The 12,718-nt window shown below is 52.8% G+C and overlaps 4 protein-coding genes across 4 annotated transcripts; all 4 read left to right on the forward strand.

Annotated features, from left to right (window-relative positions):
* Positions 1–591: 591 nt before the first annotated feature.
* A1O5_04843 (uncharacterized protein) lies at positions 592–2,010 on the forward strand (the record flags this gene model as incomplete). Its single annotated transcript, XM_007745447.1, has 3 exons — positions 592–1,170; positions 1,220–1,535; positions 1,586–2,010. The coding sequence occupies 3 exons, from the start codon at positions 592–594 to the stop codon at positions 2,008–2,010; spliced, it is 1,320 nt and encodes a 439-aa protein (XP_007743637.1).
* A 682-nt stretch (positions 2,011–2,692) lies between these two features.
* Positions 2,693–4,475, forward strand: A1O5_04844 (uncharacterized protein; the record flags this gene model as incomplete). The annotated part of the gene is made up of 2 exons (XM_007745448.1): positions 2,693–4,105; positions 4,158–4,475. 2 exons carry the CDS (start codon positions 2,693–2,695, stop codon positions 4,473–4,475), a joined length of 1,731 nt encoding a protein of 576 aa, XP_007743638.1.
* A 1,003-nt stretch (positions 4,476–5,478) lies between these two features.
* On the forward strand, positions 5,479–7,644 carry A1O5_04845 (uncharacterized protein; the record flags this gene model as incomplete). Its single annotated transcript, XM_007745449.1, has 1 exon — positions 5,479–7,644. The coding sequence occupies one exon, from the start codon at positions 5,479–5,481 to the stop codon at positions 7,642–7,644; it is 2,166 nt and encodes a 721-aa protein (XP_007743639.1).
* Positions 7,645–9,675: 2,031 nt separating this feature from the next.
* On the forward strand, positions 9,676–11,875 carry A1O5_04846 (uncharacterized protein; the record flags this gene model as incomplete). The annotated part of the gene is made up of 6 exons (XM_007745450.1): positions 9,676–9,751; positions 9,831–9,998; positions 10,061–10,116; positions 10,175–10,259; positions 10,315–11,041; positions 11,107–11,875. The coding sequence occupies 6 exons, from the start codon at positions 9,676–9,678 to the stop codon at positions 11,873–11,875; spliced, it is 1,881 nt and encodes a 626-aa protein (XP_007743640.1).
* Between the last annotated feature and the right edge of the window lie 843 nt (positions 11,876–12,718).

Consider the following 12,718-nt stretch of genomic DNA (forward strand, 5'->3'; position numbering starts at 1 on the left):
GGCCAAGGACGGGGTGGCTGCGGCCAAAGTGAACGAGGCTGCGTGGTGGAAGGTGTGTTTGGGGGAGGTTTCATCGCCTTCTGTCGAGGTACAGTACATGCACCCAGACAATCCATTGATCCACGTTGCGCTCTTCACTCGGATACTTCTTCAGTACACTACCTGGTAGGTCCTGAGCCCCGCCATATAACGACTGAGAAGGGACCGAGCCTAAGAGTCACCAACCCGTCGTTTGAGATCCTACTCGTGCTTGTAGAGGGGAACATTGCACCAAGACTGCCCCACCTCCTCCTGATGAGGGCAGCTGGACAAGCTAAGTATTGCCCACCCTCGAGATGTTCGTGGCTTCTCCACATCCGGAGAATCCCCCATAATACTCGGCATGGGTTTTTTAAGCTGGCGCTGCATCTCCTGATACTGGGGACAAGAAGAGAACGGTCGCGGGGCCTGGGTGACGCTTAGCTAGATATAAGACCAAAAACTCCATAAAAAGCCCCAAGCAAAATATCGTCTACCCATTGCCTCCTGTCTTGAGCTAGAAGTATCTTCATCTCTTCTGTTCGCCCCCACTCCCCACGCACCACTATCAAAATGGCAGCCTGCGAGAAACCATGGACAATCATCGTCGGCGCTGGTCCTTCTGGTCTGCTTCTCGGCCTGATGCTAGCAAAAAAGGGTATCACTATCCATATCCTGGAAGCTGCTGGAGAATTGGACGACTCTCCTCGCGCTGCGTACTATGGCCCTCCTGCCGCCTATGAGTTACGACGTGCTGGAGTCATTGATGACATTCGAAAGGAAGGCTTTGATCCCGTAAAGACATGTTGGAGAAAACTCGACGGCACCTACCTTGCTGGTTTCGACAACAGTCTCATGCACGGAGATCCAGATCGACTAGCATGCCTGCCATTGGCCCAACTTGACCGATTACTTTACAGACATGCCATTCAGCAACCGACACTGAAAGTGTTCTTCAACCACAAAGTAGTAGATGTCGGCCAGGACGACAACAAGGCATGGGTGGATGTCGAAACCCCAGAAGGCCAGAAACGCCTCGAGGCAACGTACATCGTTGGGTGTGACGGTGCATCGAGCACAGTCAGAAGAAAGCTTTACGGTGCTAAGGATTTCCCTGGCTATACCTGGGACAAACAGATCGTGGCGACCAATGTAAGTCGACTTGTTCGTCTGTCAACCCTGGTTTCTCATGTGCGTCTAGGTGGCATATCCTTTCGAAAAATTCGGATATGATGATGCCAATTTCTTCATCCACCCGGAGCACTGGCATATGGTCGCCCGCCTCACCAAAAATGCAGACGGCAGCGGCTGGTGGCGAGTGAGCTACGGCGAGATCTCTGGACTCTCTCGAGAAGAACTGATTGCGCGCCAACCCATGAAATACGAGGCCATGTTGCCCGGCCACCCCAAGCCTGGAGAGTATAACCTCGCAGCAATCAGCCCGTACAAGATCCACCAGCGGCTAGTAGAGAAGATGCGAGTCGGCAGGTTTATGCTCGCTGCAGATGCTGCACACAGTAAGTCTACTAAAAGCATCATGTGAATCTGACGCTGACACTTACCGTAGTCTGCAACCCTTTTGGTGGTCTCGGCCTTACGGGTGGCCTAGTGGATATCGGGGGTCTATATGACTGCATGATTGGCGTGTATGAGGGCAAGGCAGATGAAAGTATACTGGACAAATACTCCGAGATGCGTCGACAGAGATACCAGACAGTCACGGATCCCATTTCCACAGACAACATCAAGCGGCTGTTCGACCAGGACCCGGATAAGGCCCTCGAGAACGACTCGTTCTTGAAGATGCTGAAGGACATGGAGGACGATGTGGAGGCCCAGCGAGAGTTCATGCGGTCACCAATGGCGCTTCGGTACGACTTTACTCAACATTACAAGACCAGCGACGCCACGAACGGGACTCGGGAAAGCGGCGTGAAGAATAGCGCCGTCACCTCGCATGTGGAGCAGATTGCGGCAGGGGGAGCGGATTAAGGCAAGGGGACAGCAACAAGAGTTGAAGAAAGGGCATTTGTGACAGCCCTGAGCCTTGAGCCTCGTGTCAAGTCGCGGCTCACCTGGATCCCCGTCAGAGTCGGAATGACTTTCTCTCGTCTGTGCGGCTCGGGTGGTACTGCTTCAGCCATGCCTGGCCAGGCTTTGAAGCAGAAGACCTTCGATAAAGCCATATATTATTGCCTTAGTCGTCAGGTAGAAATATCTGAAAGATGCTGCTCAAACTGACCACCAGTCTCGAAGCAAGCGAGACGGTGCCAGGGGTTCGCTAACAGAATTGGCGAGCCGGCTCGTCTGTGATGTGGGTCGATCGGCAAACGTGGTAAACGCAGCAAACAGCACATGGTGGTTCATAGCGTCATTTCTGTTATACGTCATTTGAATTGCCAAGTCCGCATTGGTCGCAGAGCGCAGTTGCGTGGTCTTTCTCTCCCATGCGACCGCCATAAAAGTCCAGGCTGCACTCACGACTTCGCTGCTAGAGGCCATTTTGGTCTATGGTCTTGTTTGTCGACAGAATCCTGCTGCAAGCAAGCTCTCTTGTTTGTGCTCGACTGTCCGATTAGTCCACACCTCGTTCCCTTCTTGATCAAACCTCCTGCTTTCGCACCCCACCACGCGCCACTCTCCTGTCATCCTGATGAATGCTTGATCCACAACCATGAAGCCCTCGGACCATGGGCCTCTGCTTCGTCGCAAGTCTTCGACTCCGCACTACCAGACATTTGGCGGAATATCACCTCCCAAGTCTCGAGGGCGACCGTTATCCGATTCTTCCAACTCCTCCAGCCACGACCTGCACAATGGGGAGGAGAGCCATCACCACAGTTCACCGCTGCCAAAAAAACAGATGGCCATCTTGGCCGTCATAGCATTGTGCGAACAGACAGCACTCAATTCTATCAGTCCCTACCTGCCTGCAATGGCCTCGACGTTTCCCGAAGTGAACCAAGGTCAAGTGGGCATGTACGTGGGGTTAATAGCTTCTGCCTTTGCGCTTGCGCAGCTCACCACAAACTTCTTTTGGGGATGGCTGTCAGACCACATTGGCAGAAAGCCAGTAATATTAATGGGCACACTATTTACTGCGGCCTGCTTCGTTGCGTTTGGGTTCGTGAAGACACTCCCGCAAGCCATTGTGGTTCAAGCGTTGATGGGGCTGTTGAATGGGAATCAAGGTGTTGTTTCTACCTGCCTGGGTGAGATCACCGACCGAAGCAATCAATCACGGGCTTTCACCTATCTACCTGTCATCTACGGCCTTGGAGGCATCACAGGTCCTGTCATCGGCGGTGTGTTGGTGTTTCCGAGGAACCCTTTCGACAGATCAAGGCCGAATCCGTACCCTTACCTTCTACCGAACCTCATATCCGCTGCAATACTCTCGGTGGACTTCATTTTGGCGTCAGTTTTTCTCGAGGAAAGCCTAGAGGAAGCACAATATCTCCAACCTCTGGGCTCAAGGGTACGGAACCTCTTTGTATGGATTTGGCAATTTACCTCTTCCAGCAGACCTCATTACTTGCGACGAAAGGGCAAGAGCCACCAAAGTCCAACCCATGAGAATGGGCTGGTCGAGGTGTCGGACGATGAAGATACGGATGGTGGCGCAGACCCTTCAAGTTTCTTCACTGCTACAGACGAATTGAAGAAGAAAGACGTGCTCAACCGCGACACCATCCTCCTGCTTCTGACATACCTCATTTTCCAACTATCCAATATCTCCTTTAATTCTCTCTATCCCATTTTCGCTCAAGCTGCACCACCCACCGGCCGAAACCTAGATCCTGAAGAGATCGGCCTATCGCTGGGGTTTGCCGGAGTAGTCACCATTCTTTTCCAGATCGGCATTTTCGGAAAGCTGCGGGATATGATGGGTAATAGATGGGCATACAGAGCTGGATTGGCAGGGTTTGTGATTGCCTACATCTTGATGCCGTGGGTAGGATACAAGGAAAGTGACGACGAGAACGGGGGTACACACGGCGCGGCATGGCTATGGCTAGAGATTTGTGTTGTTCTTCTTATCAAAACCGTCGCGGCAGTGGGCGGTCTGACTAGTGCTCTACTTTTGGTGAGTAACCTAGCAATGCGGACGCAGATCATTCCACTGACAATGTCCACAGATCACGAACTCGGCTCCTAATCACTCTGTTCTGGGAACCCTCAATGGCCTTGCCCAGACCTTGTCAGCGGCAGGCCGAGCAGTCGGCCCGTTTGTCTCAGGGGGTCTCTTCTCACTCGCAACTCGAGTTCGTCCCAAGGGAGAAGCCCTTGCGTTCGGCATCTTTGGCGGTGTCGCTTTCATTGGTTTCTTGCTAAGCTTTGGTATACGATCGCCTAACTTGGAGGCAGAAGGATGGTCCGCAGGGAATGAGGATTCTGATGATGATGATGATGATGGTTCTGACAAGTCGGAAGAAGAAGATGATGATGATGATTGAAGATCTCGGACGCCGAGAGTCTGGTTAATGGGGAAAACTATTCGACATTGGGTTCTATGGCAGTGTTCAACCCAGCGATGGCGTTCAATGAAGGCATGAAAAATGAGCAAAGGGAAAGCAGCCACTCTGCTGTCGGTCGTTTTCTAAAGGTATAGATACATGGTCTACAATATCAAGAGGAGGAATAACCGTACTCCGGCTGCTTTGGGCGGGTTTTTAAAATTACCAGGGCGGCAAGGCTGGAGGTCAATCGGCGGTTGACTTTAGATTTCGCTTTCTCAGACACAATTAACATGTACACAGTATTCGTCCTCCTTGTGCCATCACAATAGAATCGCGTCATATTTTGTGTAGATATTCAGGTATTCAGGTCATTTGGCCAAATCATAATGGCTTTTTGTTTTTCCTTCCGTCCCCTCGCAAAGTTGTCCATCTTCAAAGGGGCGGCGGGCGGCGGTAGATATCACACGCCACCGAGTGCAGCTCGTTCACGAAGTCATGATGATGTCGCCGATGTGTTGATCCGTGCAGGTGTACTGGAGGATGGCGAGCCAGACTCACCCGATCAAGGGTACCACTAGCAAAGAGATAGTGATGGGAGGATTGTAATTACCTAGTAAGATCAAAAAGGTAAGATGGAGGGACAGTTGTTTTGGACTCTTCACCACTCATCATTGAATTATATGACTTCGCATCAGTCATCAATCCTCCATCAACAGAACTTGATTTTCTTTTTCTCCCGTGCCTCGAAGTCGAACACAGCCTGACACTTGCAGCCGTGATGCTCTCTATACCTTCAGCCCGTCGCTACCTTGGCCCAGCACTGACCGTGCTCGTCCTCCTCATCTTCGTCCGCCTCCTCTCGCAGCACGGGCTTGTACGCTCGTCGCAAAGTGCGCTCCTCCAGGGCGTCCTACAGAGCTACGTGGCCAGAAGCAGCCAGGTCGTCGTCGTCGTCAGTGCCACCAGCAGCGCTCATCGTCACCTCCTCGCAGCCGGCTCAATGGGCATTGAAGAGCATCTGGGGGACAGGATGGTGCCTCTGGCGAACCCGTTGATTGTGCAGTTCACGCACTGCCCTATCCAGCCGAACCCGCACACATCACACATCCGTCTGCCGAATGTCCTGTACAACATCAGTCTCAAGTCTCCAGAGGCCCCGCTGTCAGGGCGACACCAGAAGCGAAATGACGTCCGCGACGATGGTGCCCAAGGAATGGAAAACACGCGCTTCTTCAACCCGGCTATCATTCCCCTCCCATATTGGTCCGGACTCGCAAAATACGTGCTCGTCTCCCGCCTCGTGACGACTGGGTACCACCAGGAATCTCACATCTGTTTGGCCGACGTCTGTCATCCTCCTCACACTGCACGCTCATCATCGCCCTCAACTTCTTTCCAGTTGGAGCGCGGAAACAATGCAACTCATCCTCATGATGATCCCGACCTTGATCCTAGCCCATACCTTGAAAAGCGGCAGCCTCGATCTCGCCAAGCTCTGCCTCCAGACACCACCAGCCCCTGCTCTCCGTCCGACCTCTCCGACACCCGACTGGGGAGCCGCGGCGGACTTCGCTGCGTCTCGAACCCTGTGAAGATCAACATCCCCTCAACCCCGGCAGAGAACTGCACCGGCTCATGGCTCGCGTTCCCCGACATCCCAGGCTTCCACGACCCGAGGGTCTTTTGGAGCGGCAAAGGGGAGCCCCTGATCCTGGTAAACAGCGCGAGTCGCTACGGCTGCGTCGGCCTCTGGGTCATCGATCTGAGGCAGGTCTACCCGGAACTCGAACGGGTCTTGAATCGTGAGCACCGCCACAAGGCGATGGGCATTGGGATGGAAGCTGGAGGACCGAAGCTGGAAACGAGGGACGACGCGGAGACCGGGATGGAGATGGAAATGGAGATGAGAGATGACCAAGCCCGCACAGGCACGCTCGGAGGGCTAGGCCTGAAGCCCCTGATGAGTTATCCGCATCTCACCGAGATCACAAGGAATCCGAGAGAAAGTCGGGCGCGCGTCGAGAAGAACTGGATGCTCTGGTTTCCTACTGCCGACGAGGCCTATGTCCAGTATGACCTGCTCAGCCAGGATGCAGGCGAGGCCGAGGACGAAAACGGATTCGAGCAAGAGGAGGTCGAGATGCTCGCTCGACTCGGACTGAATGCCACCACCACTGCCGCTGCTGCCGACGCCCTCCTCCGTCCTAGCAATAATGCAACAAACCTCACATCTTCTTCCTCTTCAGCCCACCATGCGAAACTCCGCAGATGGAGAAATGAGGAGGCAGAACACACCAGGAAGGGAGGGCGAGGGCGCACGTTCGCCAAACTCACAGGAAACGGCTTCACCACACCGAACCTCACTTCGGCCCTCGAACAGCCCTGCTTCTCCCACAGCGAAGGACACTTCACAGACTCGGTCGGTAACATGGGCCATTGGCATCAAGGCTCCAACTCGCTACGACTGATTCTCTGCACGAGAGCGCAAGCGAGAAGTGATTCTGTCTGCAAGGATGACGACGACGGCGACATCCCCGCCGCCGCCAACAATGGCACCGCCGTGACGGCTGGCCGCTCCGTCCACTTTGCAATCATGCACCGGAAGTTCAGCAACGAGTTGGATTTGCCGTTGCGGTATGAGCGGTACGCAGTCGTGTGGGAGGGGAGGGAGCCTTTCCAGATACTAGGGGTGAGTCGATTTCCGTTGTTGATGAACAACGAGAAGGCGGGTCCTTGGACGGAGGAGCAAAATTGGCCTTCTTCAAAAAAGAGAGGGTGGAACTCTACTGCAAAGGGGGAATATTTACAAGAAACGAAGGAGCGACGAAGAATCGTCAGAACAAGGGACGACGGAGAAGATTGGTACGAAAACGACGAGGCTGAACAAACAACACATGACAACTTCGTCAAAAGCGATGCTTACTTTACCTACACACCGAGTCTGGCGTGGGCATGGAGGCCCCATTCTGTGGCGGCAAACCAGGAAGAGGAGGACGATGATGTCGAATACATGTCGCAGTTGGGGACGGGGTATCTGGGCGACGACGTGCTGGTGGGGATCGGACTAGAGGATGTGGACCAGGCTTTTGCAAGGGTCAAGGTCGACGATCTCTTACAATGTTTGAGGTTGTGTCCTGGTGTCAAATTCGCTGATGAGCCAAGTTAGTCAGAGTGCTTCGGAAGAAGTGGATGTGTCCCTTAGGGATAGGTCGTCGTTCGATGTCTCGGTTTCAAACACCCGACCATTTGAGAATGTAGCAAAACCGACTGAACGAGATGATTTTTATAACCCTCAGATAAGCTCTCTCATGTTTGCTCTGATAGCCAGAAGTACAGGTGATCGTCCTGAAATACGAATGCACACTCCCTTCGGCTGTCTCAACTTTGGCTTATTGGACTTGGGTCTTCATCGGGTCTTCATCCTCATTCATCATCTTCCTCTCGTATGGGTATTTGTTTTTGGACCTCTATCATTTGAATTGCGGTCGCACCCGGGGTCGAAGGCAGGTTGAAGAATCTCGGGAATCGAGTCCGTAACCACCACCACAACAACCCGCATAGCTGCGCGCAGGGAGGCTCGGATTGAAAACTAATTTTGACACTGGTCCTCATAAGCCAATGGGCAAAGCGAACGGGCTGGCTGCTGCGTTGGGCCAAAGAACAGAAAAAACTTCCCTTGCCAGACCTGCCACAGACACTTTGCACCCTGTGAAAAGAAGACAAGTTTGACCGACTTGTTCGCCTCGGACTGTGCACGGTTGTCTTCATCGCCTCGGTTGTTGTGCGTGGATACGAATCCATCCCGTGTCCTTCTGCCTATACTTTTCACATAAACCACCATCCCTGCGGCAGCCGAATTGCCATCTCTTGACAAAAATGGAGCGAGGGAGAGGTTTGACGTTGCTTAGAAGGAGTGCTTCTAAATCGCGCGTAAAGAACAAGAGAAAGGCGTGGCTTGGGAAACGGGGGCGAAGCCGTATCATTTTAACGAACAAACGAGAAGATAGGTCTTGAAAGGGCGGGATTCTCTTCGATCTCTGTTCTTGAAGTATCACTGGGCATAGAGGAAACACACACCGCAGGCAGGCTCGGGAGCTGGCAGTGTTTGAGGCTGCGGGAACCCGGTTTGGCCACGCGTGTGACACCCGAGCCCTCGACGCGGTTTTAGCTTGGTAGTGAAGAGTTTTGTTTCGGCATCGAGATTCTGCCTGCAGATGGTCAGATTTGCAAGTCTTAGATGCTACTGATATGATGATATGAGGATATGGGGGTTATGGGGACTGACCTTGGGACCTAGAGGAAGGAGAAGAGAAGTCTCTCCGACGAGTTGAGCCGCCGTGGGGGAAAAGCGCGTTCCATCCTCGGTTAGAGTTCGACTCTCGGCATGCCACCGAGTATGGAGCAGTGAGTACTGGGTATGCATCGTACCATCTCTACAGATCATATAGTATTAACTTAGCTGACTCCCCTTTCTGTTTCCCGTCTTCCCTCCATTTCACCCAACGGTAGATCTCTCAAGCAATATTCGCTCTGGAACTGGATGGTCGTCAGAGAAGGGGCGTACATCACCAGAGCCTATGTTCCAACGTGCCTCCTCATGCCGCTGATCCGGTGCCGTTCTTTACCGACGCGCTTCTTGTGCCTTTCAATCGCCCAGCGGCAGCACGATATGCCGATAGACTGAAAGACTCAATGGACAATGACGGCGCTTGCCCCTGCGAGGAGTTCCTATGAAGCCGGACAATGTCAAGGCAAGGTGGTCGACGTGGTGTCCAAGGGACCTTGGTGACGTCTACCCGGACAGAGAGAGAACCCGATCACCGTCTCTCCGCCACTGTTTCCTGCTGTCTCCCTCGAAAGTCCATCCTACCCAGTAGAAACGACTGGCTCCCAAGCTACATCCGAGGACCGGAACAAGGCTGAGTGAGGCTGACGGAGAGCGCTGGCATTATGTAAGCCTCGTCGGTGCAAAAGCCCCCATTGACCCCATTAAGATATCGCCATGCATTCGCCCTCCGACGCTCCCTTTTCTTAGCTGCCTCATTCGAAATGATCCTCCCCCTTCCACTGCTTCCGGATGCTGAGATTACTTGACTTGGCTCGTGTTTCCTCACATCATCTCGAAACTCTCCATTCTTCGCATCTTATTCCTCAGCTGGTCTTGTCTGGCTCCTGTGCTCGGATGACGTAGAGAATCATGGAGGAAGCGGTCACCTACACCGCTGGCGATACGTCCGACCCACCAGATCTTCGACTCTTGCACTTCAACGACGGTAGGTCCATACCTTTCTTAGCAAACATTGCTCCTTTTTCCCGGAACGGCCCTCCGATAGTAACACTCTGAACGTCTAGTCTATCATCTCGATGCCTGTTCGAGGGAGCCAGTAGGCGGCATTACCCGCTTTCAGACTGTCTGCAACTACTACCGCAACGACGATCGCTTCTCAGGCCAGCCAATTCTGATCCCGCTGTTTTCTGGAGATGCCTTCAACCCCAGCTTGGAGAGCAGTGTCACAAAAGGTACCGAGTAGAGTATTCCCACTTAAAATTGGTCACGTGAGCGATGTCGCTGACAATACCAGGGCGTCATATGGTGCCTATATTGAACATGATAGGAACACAAGTCGCTTGTGTTGGAGTGCGTTACGGGTCAATGCGATAGTGAACTCCAATCACCCAACTGACCTCTATCCTAGAACCACGATCTCGACTTCGGCGTCAAACAGTTTCGGAGCCTTGCGCGGCAATGTACCTTTCCTTGGTTGTTGGCCAATGTCCTAGGTTGGTATGACTTGTTGTATATGTGGTATACTCGTATGCTGACGACTGCTTACAGATCCACAACATGGCCCGGATGTTCCTCTCGGCAAAGCATTGAAGACCACCATGCTAACTTCTTCCAATGGGATCAAGATCGGAGTTATTGGTCTCGCCGAGCGCGAGTGGCTGGATACCATTAACTCTCTGCCTCCCAACTTGATTTACAAGTCAGCGTCAGAAACAGCTAAGGAACTAGTCCCGAAGTTGCGGGAACAAGGCGCGGAGATGATCATTGCGCTAACCCACCAGCGAGAGCCGAATGACAACAAACTTGCCGAAAAGACGCCAGAAGGCCTGATAGATCTAATTCTCGGAGGACACGACCACTATTACCAGCACTCGCTGATCAACGGAACTCACGTCTTGCGGTCAGGAAGTGACTTCAAGCAACTTAGCTATATCGAAGCACGACGGCGGCCCGGCGTCGACCAAAAATGGGACTTTCATATTGTGCGACGAGACATCGTGTCAGATATCGCCCCAGACGAGAAGATGACTGAAATAGTCGAGGGGCTGACAGCGTCCCTGAAAGACAAACTGGAAAAGCCATTGGGATATACTGCTGCTCCCCTGGATGCAAGATTCACCACAGTGCGACTTAAGGAGTCCAACATTGGCAACTTTGTTTGCGATTTGATGCGGGCTCACTACAATGGCGATTGCTGCCTCATGGCGTCTGGGACTATCCGTGGGGACCAAATATATCCTCCGGGAGTACTGAGGCTCAAAGACATCATGAATTGGTAAGCCCTTGAACGACGGATATTGGTTCTGGTGATGTTGAAATGCTTGCTGATGTTCTGTCCAGTTTTCCATTTGAGGACCCGACTATCGTCATACGAGTCACAGGGGCTGCTCTGCTTGCAGCTCTCGAAAATTCCGTGTGTGCCTACCCTGCTCTCGAAGGCCGCTTCCCTCAAGTCTCGAATATTATTTTTGAATTTGATCCATCCCTACCACCACACCATCGAATAAAGTGGGCCAAGGTTGGTGGTGAGCCATTGGATCTGGAAAGAAAATACGTCCTTGTTACACGAGGATACATGGGCCGAGGCAAGGACGGTTTTGACTCTTTGTTGGTGAAATCCGAAGGCGGCGAAGCCGAAGAACTTGTCTCCGAAGAGAACGGCATCTTGATAAGCATGTTGCTGCGGCAATATTTCATGTCTTTGAAGATCCTCGGCAAGTGGAAGCATTGGGGCAAAAGCTTGACTCGGCATTGGAACGCCATCCACGAGGACTTGCACGAAACACACCCGGTAGTGGAGCCGAATCTCACCGACATGGATGAAAATCAGTTGAAACGATTACGCAGTAAGACAGGAACGATAACTCCCCTGGATGACTCGGAAGATGAGAGTGATCACCGCGTGCAAAACCCTTCGGATATGTTGAGCGAGCGTGAGTCCCTAGTGGCCAGGAAAGTGACGCGAAAATGGCGTCGTCTAGCTGGCGTGCGGCATGAGGCGGGATGCGTCGATCCTATGCACGAAGGCGAGTTCCAAGTTGATTGGACCAGGGTAAGTGCACCACATGAGCTGCGTCGGCTCATTGATGACTGCCCCCCGGGATCTTGACACTGACCTTGTCCTTCAGGCTATTGCACCTAGACTGGAGGGTCGTATCAGAATGACCAAGGACGCGAAGCCAGCGGAGATCAAGTCATAGCGAGCGTTTGACAAAAGGAAGCTGCCCCTTGAAGTGGCACACCTCATCATGAGCCGAGAAGGATCAGGGATGGCTCAATGGCTTTCTCTGCTGCATTTGATCAGCGGCGGATAGAAAAGCAGAGGTAGCGGTCAGTGTTGTGAAGCACGCACGAGGACAACTCGCCATCTGCCTTGGAATATCCCTGGAAAATCTAGAGCACTGCCACCTTTGTCAGTGCCTTGCGTCCTTCGGCAGCTGCATTGGACACATGCATTGTCCGCCTTGCTATGGAGGATACCGTAGCCAATACCCACATCTCAAGAGGCGCAGTGCTGTCAACCCCACCCTGGCCCCTGTGTGACCACTGCCCTCCCAGCCTTATTCTCGCCATGCTCCTCGCTTCGCTCAGCTCACTGTAGTTCCCCCTGCTTTGTTCTCTTGAGTTCTATTGGAAGTGCCTTTTCGTACGATAGCCCAGCTTTTTCCTTCCAATGTCTTTAGTTGGTGTCTCACCTTCAGACGTTGTCAACGGGGAGCGAGTAGCAAAAAGCACATATGAGGCGATCCGAGCGGACGAAGGCTCGAAGGAATGATTTCGTGAAGCCTCAGCAGCTTGCGGCCATTACAATCAAGCACTTCAGAGCTTTGAAGATTTTGTGCAGGCTATGCCTGACGATGTATCACCCTACAAAAGCGAGCATCCATAACCGTGTTAAAGAACTCCAGGGAAGCCAAGTGCTGCGCAAGAAGAGATGAAACCGATTATCTTC

The sequence above is a fragment of the Cladophialophora psammophila genome, assembly GCF_000585535.1.
Source record: "Cladophialophora psammophila CBS 110553 chromosome Unknown aczJe-supercont1.6, whole genome shotgun sequence".
Classification (NCBI taxonomy): Eukaryota; Fungi; Ascomycota; class Eurotiomycetes; order Chaetothyriales; family Herpotrichiellaceae; genus Cladophialophora; species Cladophialophora psammophila.